Genomic DNA, 17,179 nt, shown 5'->3' with positions numbered 1-17,179 from the left:
CAGGTTTAATGAGCCACACAAGACAGAAAGTAAAATTGATCCCTGAACTGCTAAATGGCTATTCAGAAAGTCCACTCAGTTTACCTTAATGTGAGCCTGTCACACACCAGGTCAGTTCACCTTAGAAAGTGATAAATGTATAAACAGCGGTTACCTTCACTGACTACCTTCAGTAGAAATTCAGTTCCCACTGACGGTATCCTTTTCTTATGCAGTTTGTTATTAAATAGTCTGTTTTAATTGCAGGCTTAGAATGGGTTTATTTATTCTTTAATAAATTCTCTTTATTGAAGTTTTACAATACAGAACATAGTCATAGGCACTCACAGTCGTGAGGGCACATATTTCAGTACAGTAAATAACAGAGAAAAACAATTGAAAAACCCTTGGAAGAACAGACCCATAATCAGGGTCTGTGTCCAAACCCCCCCCCCCGGGGAAAGTGTGAGTCTCCCAAAGTCCAACAGCACCAAGCAGAGTATCATATTTACAAGGTTAAGCATACAGTGAATCAAGGCCCCTAGTGTACACTCACTAAGCGCTCCGCGTTGGAGAAAAATCAAACCCCTCAGGCCGCGGTGTCAGCAGATTCCAACCAACAACCACAGACCTTAGAAAACTTACTGGGGCATCCTCTCCTCAGATAGGTCACCTTATAAAGGCATAAGTATGAGTTAACAAGGCCCTTCCAGTGGGAGAGGTTCGGAGGCGCGCTCTGTCTCCACCGCAGTATCACTACCTTCTTCGCACGAACAGGTTTATTTTAAAGCCCAAAGTCTTGCACTAGGCTCCTTTCCCCAGTAAAGAAGCACCCACTCCCAAAACCCAAAGAAGCATTTTTAAGATTTAACTCCTGAGTTTAGTGTCACTTTAAATGACAGGTCCACTTCAAGTCAGACCTTCTGCTTGGTAGTATGTATGAGATGACTCATGGCTGTGTTCTGTGCTCCCTCTGCGGCTCTCCCCCAAGACCCTTGCCCATGAGCCCACCTCTAGCAGAATTTTATGCTTTTTTTTCCCCTTGTATATGGCTTCCGGCTGGTCATGTGATGTACTGGGCCTTCTTCCCTTTTGGTCTCCTCCCACCAGTGGGCAGGCCTGGATGATGCAGAGAGCAGTGCTGGATCCCTCAGGGGCAGGCCCATGACATCATGCACTCAGTCTGGATTGGGTGACATTGAGTGCCATTAAACCTGGAACGCTGAGGACATCTTGTGAAGAATTAGAAACTGCAGAGCCTGCTGCTTGTTACCTCTTTCTGAAAATATTTCTCTGGCTATCTCTTCTGTACTTTTGGAGCTTCTGCAGCTAGACAGCCGAAAGTTGGAATCAAAATTCATACTTGTTGCATCTCAGTGACTCCAAAAGCAGTGACGCCTGTGGATTGGCATAACAGCCAGGCAACTTATTTCCACAGTACAGGTTTTCTATATCAGATTCAGCTTAGTCCAATGTGTGATAAGAACATTCACAATGCTACCATAGGCTGCCATTTTGTAAGTAGAAAGAGTGGTCTTCCTGCCGCTGTCACTGGTGGACGGCTCTTGTGGCTCTTAGTTATCTGAAATGTTGAAGACAAAGTCTTTATTTGATGAAAACCTTGTCCATAATTCCAGTGTGCTTCAGGGATCTTAACTCGCCTCCTTCTTCAGGGCTTTTAAGTTTGGTAACCTGCCCAGAACTGCCTATGAAAACGGCTTCATTGCATGTCTCTGCCTGAACAGATAACGTGATCAGAGAGCAGTTGTGCATTAGCTGATAAGTTGCCGGTGATTTTGGTTTGCCACAACATTGGCTGCCTCCATTGGATATGGGAAACCGTTGCACTTTTAAAGTTGACCTATGTTGGTTTTTCTGACCCCATTGTTTGGACCTCTGTAAAGATCTGGCTGTTCTCTCCTCAGGGTGAGCGATGAGAAGGATGCGCGGGGCTACCTGCAAGCATTGGCTTCCAAGATGACAGAAGAGCTGGAGACTCTGAGAAATTCAAGTCTGGGGGCACGAGCCACGGTAAGGAGCATTAAGCTTGTGGGGCCCCCCACTTCTTACATCCACTGTACACTTATAAGCTAAACTGGCAGAAGATAATGCTATCATAGTGCATGGGCAGGCAACCTCTGCCCTCCAGCTTTGATGAAACTGCAAATCCCATCATGCTTCTGCTTTTATTTGTTAGTCTTGCAATGTCTCATGGGACCTTTTAGGTCCAATACAGCTGAAGTGCCGAGCTTGCCTACCCCTGAGATGAGGTATCTGCATGCCTATCTCAACCAGGCCTGGTGTGCTTTCTGGCTTCCTCAGGGGTGCCTCAAATTTTGTGGTAGTGGGATTGTGATGTGAAGGGGGAATGAAGACTGAGATGAAGGGGGCTTCTGATGTAATGGGGAATTCTGATGTGAAAGCAAAGGACTCTGTTATGAAAGAGCAGCTTCTATTCTGATGTTTTGGGGGGTCGACTGATGAAAAGGGTGACTCAGGAGTTAAAGGAGAATTATGAGGCGAGTAATTTTCACTCAGCCTCATAATCTGAGCCGACCTGCGACAATGAAACTTTCACAGGTCGGCTCAGTAGATCGGGAAGTGAGCGAACACATACCGGAGCTCGCTCACTTCTCGATCCTGTGCCAGCAGAGAGCCGTGACAGGGGAGGGACTGGATTCCCCCCTCCACTGTCTGATCCTCCAGCGCTGACTGGCGGAACGGACGGGGGACGGGCGGGTACACAGAACAGAAAACATGCTTCAGAATCCGAGACTGCGTTCTCTGCGTCTGTAATTTGAAAGGGATGAGCGCAACACAAGTATAAAGGGGAACCCTAACTCCTGCAAATAATAGAATGGCAGAGTCATGAACGCGAGGAGCCCAGGCACCCTCTGCACCGCCCTGTGTATGTAAAGAGCAAACCTAAAGGCAAATGAACATCGAATAAAGCAGTTTAAGCAAAGCTTTGCAACAAATGTTTGACTTAGTACACAAAGCCACACTGGATCTGGACTAGTATGTTATCTGTGAAAGAGGTTTATTGACTACTAGGCAAGCGGTGGCCCCCAGCAAAGGTGTATGTTAATGTGAAGGGAGCTGAACATGTTGGTTCAGCGGGCAGACATTTTCTTGTAGTTATTAGTCTGCATAGCAAGAAGTGTAAATATGTTCTGTAAATGACCTACCGACATACACTATATGGCCAAAAATAGGTGAGCATCTCTGCAAATGATTACATTCTAGTGTTTCTAGGTCGGGGTATTGTCAATGCTAACAGCATACAAAGGCATTGTAGACAACTGTGGTAACCACGAGGTTACCAACCTTGAGGTAACAGTTTGGGGAAGGCCTTTTTCTGTTTCAGACTGTGCCCCTATGCACAAAGCCAGCACCATAAAGACATGGTTTGTCCAGCTTGGTGTGGTGGAACTCGAGGTGCCTACACAGAGCCCTGACCTCAACTCTACTGATGACCTTTGGGGTGAGTTGGAAGGCCGATTGCGAGCCAGGTTGTCAAATCATCTCTGAATTGGTGCTGACACTGTCCTTCCTTCTGGAGGGTGGCTGCTTTTGTTCCCCATGGTCCCTGTGTGTGTTGTAAAGTAGTCACCGCTCCAAGCTCACTCCAGTGATGGACTACAATCTCAATGCAAATAAGATAAAGATGAGATTGTAGTCCATCACAGGAGTGAGCTTGGAGCGGTGAGTACTTTACAACACACACAGGGACCATCGGGAACAAAAGTAGCCACCCTCCAGAAGGAAGGACAGTGTCAGCACCAATTCAGAGATGGTTTGAGGATCTACAGCCGAGTTATACACAAATAAGATACATTGTTGTTAATAGTTAGGGTACCTGAATGCATTTTTAAGATTTAACTCCTCAGTTTAGTGTCACTTTAAATGAATGGTCCACTTCAAGACAGACCTTCTGCTGATACTATGTATGAGATGACTCATGGCTGTGTTCTGTGCTTCCTCTGTGACAGGACATGCCTTGGAAGATGCGACGCTTTGCCAAGCTTGACATGTCGGCCAGGTTGGAGCTGCAGTCTGCTCTGGATGCTGAAATCCGGGCTAAGCAAACCATCCAGGAAGAGCTCAACAAGGCCAAGGCGGCTATCATTGCTACAGAATGGTACGTGTATCACCTGCCACAAGGCATGGAGCTTCACAGACTGTGCAGATGACCGCAAGCTACCGTACTCTGTTTGTCCCTCTCTGGTGTTCACTCAATTTCAAAGTGAAACTCGCCTGACAATTGAAACCTTAACAAGGCACAAAAATTAGTGAATTCTAAACAGTATAAACTGATTATGTTCTATGATAATTCCACAATTTGTCATTATTTGCGTTGGCCAACAAGAAATGTTCATTTTTTGCCACAGTGAATTGTGAGAAATGCTTCATAATCACAAGAAACTATGTGCCTACAGTTCGCCTGTTGGAAGGAAGGCATGGGCTGCTGTCACCATCAGGAAACCGCCGTTAGAAATGGGGTGCAGAAGTTGCTGGATTGCATGCAGGCAGGAAGTGGCGGTAAAAGGGGCTGCATGAGATGTGCGGTGCCAATATGCAGCAAAGGATGATAAAACCTTTAAAATAGAATGTAAAAAAAAAATAGTTATGTGTGATACATAGGAGGAATTTACTGGAGCAGCAGTGCATGGCACTCAGTCATCTTCTATCTGTCATTTTTTAAAGCTTAAAGGAGAACTATGGGGTCAGTGTTTTTCCCCATAGTTCTCCTTGGGGTAACGGGAGGACACAAACTAGCGTCCTCCCTTCTAAACAAGCTGAAGATATAAGCTGATTGGTTACTATACACAGCTGCTCCAGATTCTGCCTGCTCCAGTTTAAGTAAAGTCCCCCCATAGCGATCTGATTTATCATTCATGTTCTTTAAAATGGTGTTTTGTCGCCATCTGGTGGTCGGTTTATAGACATAACTTTCAGCACTGTCTCCTGGTGAAATATGTTTATTACAAGTGAAATGAGGTGGAATAATTGTAATTGCAGTTGTTATACGCTGGAGAGCTTTGTGAACATGGCAGCAGCAAATATGCAGCTGTGTTACCGTTCCAATTTGTATTTTATTGTCATATTACTGATACCTGTAATGATCCACGGGGTGCAGCTACATTGTTTCCAAGGGAAGAAAATAAAGAGTTAAATATAAGTTAACAATGTAACCTTGGTTTAGCACTTGGAGTAAATAGCGCTGGTGAATTTCTCGATTTGCCATTCACAACAATTAGGTCACATTCACACGAGCAGCTGGGGGCAGATGTGGCAAGTATCTGGTGATTCTTGCTGACTGAGCCATATGTTGCATGCATGCAGCGCGTGTGAACAGCCGTGACCAACCAACAGCAGTGGTCACAAATCAATGGCCGCCACTGCCGCTGTTTGCATGTAGCCGCTCATCAATGCTATTACACATAGCCTCTGACTGATCCTGGACGCAGGTGGTGTGCATCCAGGGACGACATCGGGATGCCATTTTTGGTCGCACACAAACTGACTGCAGTTTATTGATACGTTTGTGTGCAGTGGAGTGTAACTGCGTCAAGAGGCAGTGTCTACCCCGTCCCTGAACGCAGCAAACTATTCGCCTATATTCTTCCACCTGAAAGTGACGACGGTTGGATTCTAGCTGAACCTTGTTCACCTTTTTCTTTTTTTGACCTGACAGTAAACTGCAGGAGTCCGAGAAGAGGAACCAGGAGCTGGCGGCAGAGATTGAGAAGCTGAAATGGGAAACCGAAGAGTTCCGATCGGAGAAAGGTAACAGACACCAGAGGGCTAGACATCCGTGCTTTGTGGTGTGCAGGGGTGACTATGACAAATAGCAAGCAGCTGTTGTAGCAGTATATAAAACTCATGTACCTGTGTTTTGTTATCTTTGTCCCCATGGGGAGATTTTCTATCACTTCCTGTCCCGGAGATACAACAGGAACTGAGGAAATCACCCCATGTTTTGGGCAAATAGTTATCACTGGAACAGTTAACAGACTTCTATCTGTTCTGGTGACAACTATAACACAGTGAAATTCCCGTCACTGTCACATGACAAATAGAGAAGGTGTCTCTCCCCAATAGGACACCCACAGCAATAAAAATCTGACAGGGGATCTTACCCTTCCACACTCTAACCTAAAGCGGATATCAAATGCAGCTCTGTGATCATTAATACATCATTCGATTTATTTTTTAGAATGCAGGCAGTGTGAGTACCTAAATCTGCCCTGATACCAGCCTTTTGCAGTTCCTGCACAGCAGGGCTGGAGTGAAGGAGGAGGAAGCAGTACAGAGCCAAGAGCCAATCAGCTCATGTGCTGACTAGAAGCATGCTGATAGAGGAGAGCCTCTTTAGGTTTTATGGAAAATCAAATCTCATGCAATGGAATGCTGAAATGGAGCAAGGAGCCAATCAATACATGTGCTGATAAAAGGAGAGAGCATAGTGACAGAGAGATGAGCTCATTACTGTGCCGCTTCTCCTTTCACTGTCCAGGACCTGGGCTCTGAGGAAGTGGGTTGAATGATGCTGGCCATAAAGTCATACTGTGTGTTTTCTTGTCTAGGTGTGAAACATCAGGAATCGCACAATTCATTCTTGGCATTTCTGAATGCACCTACCTCTGTGCTGGATCACTTTGAGGTGAGTGTACCCTCTAGACGGAATTAAGTCCTTTTTTTAGTATAGAATAAAACTGTAGATATTTCTTCTTTTCATTGTTAAAAATAATCCTCTCTTGATTTCCTGTGCCTGGCGTGGTGAGCTGCGTTAGGTCTGGTACCTGTAAAATACCAGCACTGCGGGTACAGATGAGGTTCCTTGTAGGTGCCTCTTGTACTGCAAGTAGGATGGAGAGGTGAGATGGAAACATTGTAGCAGGCTTGGTGATATAAAGCGTGGGGTTCATTTTTTGCCTAGATTACATGGAGCGTATTGTATACTTTGCAACTCCTTGCAGAATAAAAACTAACCCTTGCAGTGGGGATACGCCCTCACTGCAAGGGCCATTGTTTTTGTCTATGGTATAAAATAATATATATATATATATACATCAGAGTCTTGGCGGGTATTAAAGCTGGCGGGAGCCCAGCAACAACAGGATTATTTTTAGTTCAGGTTTCCTTCAGAAATTCTCCGAGGTCTCCTCACTGTTATCTGACCTGTATAAAAAGAAGCGTTCCCTTGCTGTGTAGTGGCAGCGTGACGCGGCTGCAGCGTTATTATGTGTGTCAGCGCTGTGTGCGAGCGGTGAGTGTGTAACCTGTCTCCTCTCTCTTGAAGCGCTCTCCGTCCTGCAACCCAGCCAGTAGAGGCAGACGTGTAAGAGGCTGTCTTGCTTTGTGTGCTCCCCCTTTTCTGCCTGTGGTATAAATGTCTTTGTTTTACATGGGTCATGTCGGGCTTTTTTCTGCCTTCTGCATGCTGGCTGGCTGCATTTCCTGCTCCGCTTTCTGTTCCGCATAAGTGAAACCAAGGGGACGGCTACCGATGCACAACGACCGGCACTGCAGGCTTGTTTTCAGAGCCAGGGATCAGCCTCACTCTCGAGATGCATTTTTACTAAACTGTTTATTGCACAAAACTTTGGGGGGTTTTTCTGTTTGGTAGGAAAGGCAAAGGCAAGAAGGGAGTCCTTTCAGAGATAACCATAATACTGAGAGGTGTCATGTTTAAAGGGACCCCGTCAGGCACAGTACTGTCACACCCAAGACTCCGATCTGGTGTGGGGGTTCCTGACTGCCATAGGCACTACTAATTCCAAGGTGGATCAGATCTCTTCAGTATCGCACGCATTATATAAAGTGACACTAAACTCAGGAGTTAAATCTTAAAAATCCATTCAAGTACTTTAACAATTGACACAAATGTATCTTCTTCGCGTTCATGACTCTGCCATTCTATTATTTGCAGGAGTTAGGGTTCCCCTTTATACTTGTGTTGCGCTCATCCCTTTCAAATTACAGACGCATAGAACGCAGTCTCGGATTCTGAAGCATGTTTTCTGTTTCCAGATGGATTCGGTGGACAACTTTACTCTGTCCAATACGCCGTCACGTGATGAGGACGCAAAATCTCAGGTCATATCGCGCTCCAGGTCGCCGTCGACTATGAGTGACATTGAACCCGGTGAGGTAAGGCTTCTAATCCACACCCTGGTAAGTCTCATTCGATTATTTTCTCCTGCTCAGTCACTACTTGGTAGTGCGCTTCTGCATTTTTTATGTTCTCTAAGGCTTCTAACCATCCCACATAATGTATTATCTGCTGGAGACTTTCAGGAACACTGACGAGGACCCATTTTCTTGAGTCAGTAACCTGCAATTACAGCGTGTACCAGCAGTGCTGCTTGCTGGGAAATCCTGGTAATGCGATGCAAACTAAAATATATTTTGCAAACTTTTGTAGTCCAAATATATGGATTACAAAAGAGCACTTGTATTTTATAAAGGATAACAGCATTTTCAGTTGTCCATGCAGGCTGTCCAGAAACATTAGAGACTCTTGCGCTAACTTAGGCTGGTACAGTGGGGCCTGCAGCATCCTGAGTTTGGTTTAAATCCTGTTGTGCTGCTAAAGGCGCTTTTTCAGCCAACACTGGAGGAACTAGATGGGCTCTGCATAAGGGCCGGTGCACACCTAGGCGATTTATTGCGCGGTTTGAGTCGCGCAATATCGTGCAAAACACGGATTCGCATTGAAGTCAATGGAGGCTGCTCACACCTTTGCGGTTTGTCGCGCTAATTAAATCGCTTGTCGCGCGAAATGGCGTAGGAGCTATTTTCAGGCGGTTGTTATGCGGTTTGGGTCCCATAGACATCTCTATGCATTGGAAAACGCACGGTTTACAATGAACAGTCGCGTGATCGAAAACAGCTCGGCATCTGAATCGCCTGAGGCTAAATGAACAACCTATATGCCAAAGCTCCCTCATTGATAACAGCATGTCTCCAAAGAGCGGCTTCTAATGGTGAACCATCTGTATCCAAAGAGCTCCCTCTGGTTGTGAATCACCTGTATACAAAGAGTCCCCTCTAGCCCTGAACAGCATGTGTGTAAAGCATTCCCTCTAGTGGTGAACGTCTTGTCTCTTATAAGATCCCTCTAGTGATGAACAACCTGCATCAAAGTGCTCCCTCTAGTGGTGGCAGGAGCAGCTAGGTAGAAAGTATACAGTGGCCAGGGGGCTGCAAGTCCCATTTTTTGGGCATCCTGAAGGGTAACTGACAACTAAGAGATCTGTACTGAGAGTTCAGTTATATCTGTAAAAAAATAAATCAAGGCAACTGGACTTGCTGTATTTTTCTTGAAGAGGTTTCGCTGGTCATCCCGCTGGCTTTCTCAGTTCAGAATGACTTGTACAAAAATTATGTGGGAATAAATATGGTGAATGTTGCATGTTTGGAGCTAGCAGGTGTTATTAAGCCACCCAGAGAGAGGTGTTACAAAAAAGCTTTGTATGTGGCAGACAATAGATGTTTAATGTTTGTTTATTCTGATGATCTCCCTGGCCACTTTCCCATCAAACACTTTGGGTCCTAGAGTGCTTTGGCATTGTGTAGCTTGCTGTGGGTTAAATCTGATCATTTGATTGGCATTGTATCATAATTCTCTTTACTTCTGCCCTACAGGCCACAGATCACCCTCCACGCTCAGCACAGACACCAACGTTCAGGTCTTCCTACCTGGGCTCGGGCTCCTCCACACCAAAGGTAAAACCGCATTTCAGCAAAAGCAAACCTACGTATAAAGCTTCTGGTATTATTCTTTCTGAAAGAGGAACTTTCAGGATTGCGCATAGCAACCAAGTCTTTTCTTCCCTTTTTTCCCCCCTAGCCTGCTTTGACAATGTGGGCATTGAAGCTGTTGCATTCAGTAACACAGGCAGATTTAGGTACAAAGGACCTGATGCATCAATGACAGATTCTGAATCCTGTGATTTATTTCCCTTTCCAGGAGCTAGCATTGATGAGGCTCCTTGTAGTTTTTTGTAAACACTCATAAGGAAAAATAAATTACATTCTCAAAGACAGGTACACTTTAAATGTGTCAACCAAAATATAATGTGTTTATTTCTTGTGTAGCCCAAAGCTCACCAGTTTGTTGTGAAGACTTTCAGTACGCCAACAAAATGCAACCAATGTACGTCACTTATGGTGGGTCTGATCCGACAGGGTTGCACCTGCGAAGGTAAGTGCACAGTACCAGAAGCCTTTCCCTTGTGCCCTGCATACCTGAAATAGGGTTGTCTCTCCTGAATTGTTTTTCCCTTTTTTGAGATAATCAAGTTTTCTACCTACGCTCCAGTGACAACTCTAACTAGTGGCTACCTGTGTGCACAGGATGGTGTCACCCTCCCTTCACCAGTCAATACCAATGGCCTTTGGTCCAGTTATTACATGTGTGGGTGTGATCCAAAGGCGTTTAGTTCAGTTTCTCTGGAGCACTACCCATTCCCTTTGATCCAAACATCATAAGCCTTCCCATTGTTATCTCTATTCACCACCCAAATCTTCCCTGATTATTCAATTCCTGCAATGAGTGCTGGGTAATGAAGGGCACACACCATTATATTTGTGTTGAAACCAGTCCATTGATAAATAGTTCCATTAATTGAATTGAATTACATTTTTTTTTCTTGCCAGTGTGCGGTTTCTCTTGCCATGTAACGTGTGCAGATAAAGCACCCTCGTTGTGCCCCATTCCTCCTGAACAGACCAAGGGCCCACTGGGCATCGACCCTCAGAAAGGCATTGGGACGGCGTATGAAGGGCACGTTCGAGTAAGTAGGTCAAGCACCTTCTCTGCTTCTCGGAGCTTGTCCCACAGAGTCGGAGTTTCTCCAAATTGTCCTGACTGAGCTTAGTCAAGACTTCCACCTTCAGCCATATCTTTTTGTCCCCTGGTATTGATGTATCGCTGTGTTTGTTTCTCAGGTGCCCAAGCCAGCGGGAGTGAAGAAGGGATGGCAACGGGCACTGGCAGTTGTGTGTGACTTCAAACTCTTCCTATATGATATTCCGGAGGGGAAAAGCTCTCAGCCATCTTGTGTGGTGAGCCAGGTCATCGATATGAGGTAAGCTGAAGAACCAGGCAGCCATCATGGCCGTCTTTTCTTGTTTGCAGTTCTTGTCATTCATGTATTCTGCTTTCAGAGACGAGGAGTTTGCTGTCAGCTCTGTCCTGGCCTCTGATGTCATCCACGCCAATCGGAAGGACATTCCCTGCATTTTCCGAGTGAGTGGCATCAGTTTTCCCTGTGTTTTGTATCTGATCCTAACCCTTGTTCTCTCTGTGCTGTGGAGTAAAAATGCATGCCAAGCCAGACCTGATTTGTCAGAAACATTTTGCCAAGTTTCAGGTACTCTGCACCTTCTAAAAAAAGATGTTCCTTCAGTCTTCAGAAAGGACTTACATTGGAACAGGAAATAGAAGAGAGGTGCGGGGGACGCTAGATCTCATAGCATTGGGTATTTTCAGTTAGGTCTTAAAAAGTAACTCCACTTTTGCTGAGGAAAAAAACAATTCCCTGTGCTTGATTCATGTACAGTGCCAGGATTGTGATAAACGTTGCTGGATTCCAACCTTTATCTTTTCTGATGTAAAATATGTTTGTTTCACTGTGTCCTTTCCAGACTGAGTCCTGAATGGGAGGGTCTGGGTTCATTATAACTACCTGGTGCACTCTCAGTGTTCAGAGGAAAGTTGCAGTGTCTGCATCCATTTAGAAGTAGTTAACCCTTAGGGCAGGGGTAGGCAACCTTGGCTCTCCAGGTGTGCTGAAACTACAAATCTCACTCTGCTTCTGCCTCTGGGAGTCATGCCTGTGGCTTGCTATGCCTTATGGGATTTGTTGTTTCAGCACAGCTGGAGAGCCAAGGTTGCCTACGCCTGCCTTAGGGGATAGCCCACCAAAAATGTAAATGCCTATTGTAGAAGGTGCCTAAAATGTTGCTCATGTCTTAGTGCAGACATCTGAGAAAATCTGAGCACACGCTTGAAAAAAAGTTATGGTCTGGGGGCATTCTATACACCAACGGATACATAATAATAATATTATTATTAACAGTCTTGGTTCACCTAATGTTCAGGAATAGAGATATGTCTGTGCTCAAATCCAAATATATATATATATATATATATATATTATACACACACACACATATTGCAATACATGTTCAAGCTGGCCAGCTATGTCAAAGTTATCCCTCTCTGGCCAGCTCCATCAAAGTGATCCCTCTCTGGTCGGCTGCGTCATAGTGATCCCTCTCTGGTCGGCTGCGTCATAGTGATCCCTCTCTGGCCGGCTGCGTCGAAGCGGTCCCTCTCTGGCCGGCTCTATCAAAGTGATCCCTCTCTGGCCGGCTGCGTCGAAGCGATCCCTCTCTGTCCAACTTTGTCAAAGTGCTCCCTCTCTGACCAGTCCCTACTCTGCTGTGCAGAATGCCATTTACTTGCTTATAGAATACTTTATTGGACATATAGAGCCCATATGGGGGTGGGTACACCTAATGTATAGGGCAGATTTATTTTAAAGTGACTCTGATTTAGCACTGATATTTGAGGTGTCAGAACAATCACATTTGGGGTGATTCAGGTGTGGTTTGATGTGCTTTTGTTTTTTTTAAGGTGACGGCTTCTCAGCTCTCGACGTCCAGCAACAAATGCTCCATCTTACTCCTGGCGGACAGCGAGAGTGACAAGAGTAAGTGGGTGGGGGTACTGAATGAGCTGCACCGCATCCTGAGGAAGAACAAGCTGAAGGACCGGTCTGTCTACATCCCTAAAGAGGCCTATGATAGCACACTGCCGCTCATCAAGAACACCCAGTCCGCTGCCATCCTCGGTGAGGCACTATGGAATAATAGATTTATTTTACCTTTGAAAGTTTCTTTTTGGGAAGTTGTATATGAGCCCATCATTCATATTGTGAAGGAAGATCTTATTTCCCTCCTGCATGCAATAAAATAATTTTTTAAGCAACAGTATGCTTAATCAGGTAAATACTTTGGACACCCCCTCCAAAAAAACCTTCAACACTGCACAAGTGATGAAGGAGCATGGAGCTGGCTTTCTGGCCAATCAGGAAACCGCGTGTAATGACTCGCTGCCCGGCTTCCCGATACCGGAAGCTCTATTTTTATCGAGCTAGACATCAGAGCATTTTGGCGAGTACACGCCCAAATACTCGGCACCAAAACCAATTCTAGTATCTGTATCGGTGCATCCCTAGTATATACAGGTATTCCTCACTTAACGTTCCGTTCCTACGACTAGGTCGTTAAAACGAATTGGTCGCTAAGTGAGGAACTCTATACAGTACTGTACTGCATTAGTACAGTACTGTATAGCGTTGCCGATGTACTGTACCGAACAGTGTACTGTACATCGGGCAATGAGATACTTATCGAGACCCGCAGTGGAGAACGGAGTACAGCACTTCCTAGGGAATGAAGAAGGATTATTTGTTGTTCATGTCACCAAAGATGGTAAGAAAATATCTTCTGTTCCCTCTATATGTTCAGATAAATACATTGGTGTAACATGTACAGTTTGGGGTAACATTTATAAAACGGTCATGTGTAAAAGATTTCCGGGACTTTCAGACAAAACTATTTTCTTGTGTTAGATACAGAAGGAAATTGTCGGATCCTCTGTCAGTTTTCTTGGCTGTTTCTTTTCCATTGGTTAGATTTCCCTTTACTTCTTTCATAAGGACACGACAGGAAGTGAGGAAAAATGTCCTCACTTTGGAGAGAAAGATTTTACGGGAACAGTCTTCCCTGTTATAGGATTTCCCTGCACCTCTTGTTACATAGAATTTGAGGTTGAATAAAGACACAGGTCCATCAAGTTCAACCTTTGTTCTGGTGGCAACTGCAAAATGAAGGGTCACCAGGACAAAAAAAAAGGATGAATCCCCCAACTAGACACCGCCAGCAATAATAACTGGACAGGGGTCCTACCCCTTCCCCACTCTGCTAGAAAATGTGTACATGTTATCATTGAAGGGATTTTGTCTCTGTTCCGGCTCTGACACTTCTCAGACAGGAAATGAAAGATGAACTCCAGGCAAACGGCTACATACACATATGATATATATGTATATGGGACCTGCCAAAGGATTTTTGTTGCTGTTCACCAAGTGCTGATATTTGCACAGCTCTGCCACACACCACAGCCCTGTCTGGCAGGGGAGGAGACCTGATTATTCTTTGCTGCAGTTATGTAACACTTAAAGGAGAACTATGGGGTCAGTGCTTTTCCCCATAGTTCTCCTCAGGATCACGGGAGGACATAAACTAGCGTCCTCCCGTCACCCAAAGCTCATTATTTCGCAAGCTACAGCTCGCGGTATACTGAGACCGCCGCAGCCGGGACAGATGCCGACATTACTGTCGAGATCCACCCAGCTGCGTGATTGACAGCTGGCTCTGCCTATCTAGAGGCAGAGCCAGCTGTACCCACCCCCTCCCCCGTTCATTCCTCCAGTCAGCGCTGGAGGATCGGACAGGGGAGGGTGGGGGGAATCTTTGCGTGACAGTCACCGCTCTCTGCAGGGACGTGAGCGAGCGCCGGTATGCGTTTGCTCACTTTCCGATCTATTGAGCCGACCTGTGTCTCATTGTCACAGGTCGGCTAGAACTATGAGGCTGAGTGAAAGTCATCCACCTCATAGTTCTCCTTTTAAAGATCTTGTTCCTCCCGTAGCATGTGGCTGGGCAGTGAAAGGTGAAGCAGCAGACTAATGATCCTATCTCTCCGTCACTCTGCTTTCTCCTCTTATCTGTATGCTTCTTGCACTGAAGTGCACCTGATTGGCTCCTTGTTCTGCGACTTTCTCTCCCAGTCTGAGCTTTGGTGTACAGGAACTACAATAGGCTGATTCCTAATGAAATTTAGGTTCTTGCACTGCTTGCATTTAAAAAAAATACATTTAATGATGTATTAATGAATACAGAGCTTAATGTGTGTCTTCTATACTTACCTGTAGTTCAGCTTTACCTACCACCCATCAAATAGACAGAAGGTGAGGAGAACACTCCAAAATTTTCCAGTTGTCACTTGACCAGGAAATTGTCCAGTAGTGACATCTAACAACTGTGTAAGGAGGGATTTTCCCTTACTTTGGAGATAGATCCTCTCACTTCCTGTTGTGTCTCTGGTACAGGAAGTGAAGGAAAATCTCATACAGACAGCAAAAAAGAAATCTCACTGAGTTCTAGCTCATCCCCACTATATCCTGTACTAAGAAAAATCTATTTTTTGTTGGAGTTTCTTTAACTTATTTAAAGTTGCACACAAAAAAGAATATAAAAACATACACGCATGCAAACATGCGTCGGGGGCGCATACGTGCAAGAACGACAATTGTGCCCAATACGCCACGCATGTTACATATCGCCGCGAACGTCACAGTAAGAGCAATAATTTTAGGGCCATCAATCACTGATAACACTAAACTGATGAGCGGTAAAAGCTTTTAGCGTCGCCTATGACCAGTTTTGGGTATGGTCATTTTGCGGGTGCGCCCAATTTTAAAGCTTGACATGTTTGGTGTCTATTTACCCGATGTGACCCAGACTTTTATATTTTACCAAAAAACTGGGTAATAATAAATGTTTCCTAACAATGTAAAAAAAAAACCTTTTTTTTTTCACATTTTTCAGTAATTCTATCTATCTGTCCCTAAAAAATGGTATAAAATGTATTTCAGTACAGCGCTGCATGACGGAAAAAACGTCAGTCAAAGTACCGCAGCGCTGAATACTGAAAAATGGCCTGGCCAGGAAGGGGGTCTAAGGAAGGGGGTGTAACACCTGGTCTTCAAGCGGTTAAAAGGTTTTCTCAGGGAATGAATGTTGAAGTTTATTCTGTTTTTTGGTCTTCCTTGGCAGAGATTATCAGAGTCGGGGACAACAAGAAAGTCCACCAGGTGGAGCTGATCCCACAAGAGCAGCTCATTGCCGTCATTTCCGGGAGAAATCGCCATGTCCGCCTCTACCCCTTGGCGTCCCTGGACGGCAGAGAGACTGAGTTCTTCAAGCTGGCTGAAACCAAGGGCTGCCAGGGCATCGCGTCTGGCCAGGTGCGGCACGGCACCCTCACCTGCCTGTGCGTCTCTATGAAGAGGCAGGTTCTCTGCTACGAACTGAACCAAAGCAAGACCCGCCACAAAAAGATCAAGGAGATCCAGGTCCCGGGCAACGTCCAATGGATGGCCATATTTAACGAGCGCCTGTGCGTGGGTCATCAGTCGGGGTTTATCAGGTACCCGCTGCACGCAGAGGGAAGTCCTTCCAGCCTCCTCCACAACGACGACCACACGCTGTCCTTCATCACGCAGCAACCCACGGACGCCATATGCGCGGTGGAGATCTCAAATAAAGAATACCTGCTGTGTTTTAGCAGCGTTGGGGTTTATGTTGATTGCCAGGGTCGGAGGTCGCGACAACAGGAGCTGATGTGGCCGGCGGTTCCTACTTCTTGCTGTAAGTCGATTGCCTAGAACGTCCCTTGTGATAAGTTGCTGGAAGTCAATGGGTTTGATATTGTTATCATTGTGGAATATTGAAGGGGCTTTTCTATACAAAGAGACTCAGATGTGCAATTACCGACACAGCTATCTGTTAGGGGAGCATTCTACCCACTGACCACCAGTATGAGGAGCATTCTACCCACTGACCACCAGTGTAAGGAGCATTCTACCCACTGATCACCAGTGTAAAATGTATTGTACCCTCTGACCACGAGTGTAGGGAGCATTCTACCCACTGATCACCAGTGTAAGGAGCATTCTACCCACTGACCACCAGTGTAAGACGCATTCTACCCACTGACCGCCAGTGTAAGGAGCATTCTACCCAATGACCGCCAGTGTAAGGAGCATTCTACCAACTGACCACCAGTGTAAGGAGCATTCTACCCACTGATCACCAGTGTAAAATGTATTGTACCCTCTGACCACGAGTGTAGGGAGCATTCTACCCACTGATCACCAGTGTAAGGAGCATTCTACCCACTGACCACCAGTGTAAGACGCATTCTACCCACTGACCGCCAGTGTAAGGAGCATTCTACCCACTGACCGCCAGTGTAAGGAGCATTCTACCCACTGACCGCCAGTGTAAGGAGCATTCTACCCACTGACCGCCAGTGTAAGGAGCATTCTACCCA

General features: G+C 45.6%; 1 protein-coding gene across 1 annotated transcript in view; it reads left to right on the top strand.

Annotated features, from left to right (window-relative positions):
* CDC42BPA (CDC42 binding protein kinase alpha) overlaps positions 1–17,179 on the top strand; it is a 232,860-nt gene that overhangs the window by 177,939 nt on the left and 37,742 nt on the right. The window contains exons 20-33 of the mRNA XM_018568287.1: positions 1,905–2,010; positions 3,972–4,120; positions 5,678–5,769; positions 6,570–6,646; positions 7,286–7,324; positions 8,017–8,136; positions 9,634–9,714; positions 10,087–10,192; positions 10,648–10,784; positions 10,939–11,078; positions 11,158–11,239; positions 12,632–12,848; positions 13,423–13,491; positions 15,901–16,494. Coding sequence (XP_018423789.1) covers positions 1,905–2,010; positions 3,972–4,120; positions 5,678–5,769; positions 6,570–6,646; positions 7,286–7,324; positions 8,017–8,136; positions 9,634–9,714; positions 10,087–10,192; positions 10,648–10,784; positions 10,939–11,078; positions 11,158–11,239; positions 12,632–12,848; positions 13,423–13,491; positions 15,901–16,494 — 2,009 coding nt within the window. The remainder of the gene's footprint in view (positions 1–1,904; positions 2,011–3,971; positions 4,121–5,677; positions 5,770–6,569; positions 6,647–7,285; positions 7,325–8,016; positions 8,137–9,633; positions 9,715–10,086; positions 10,193–10,647; positions 10,785–10,938; positions 11,079–11,157; positions 11,240–12,631; positions 12,849–13,422; positions 13,492–15,900; positions 16,495–17,179) is intronic.

This window comes from Nanorana parkeri, unplaced genomic scaffold (assembly GCF_000935625.1).
Source record: "Nanorana parkeri isolate BGI_ZX_2015 unplaced genomic scaffold, ASM93562v1 scaffold31, whole genome shotgun sequence".
Classification (NCBI taxonomy): domain Eukaryota; kingdom Metazoa; phylum Chordata; class Amphibia; order Anura; family Dicroglossidae; genus Nanorana; species Nanorana parkeri.
Note: the sequence above shows the minus strand (reverse complement) of the source record. Positions and strands in the feature narration are given on the sequence as shown.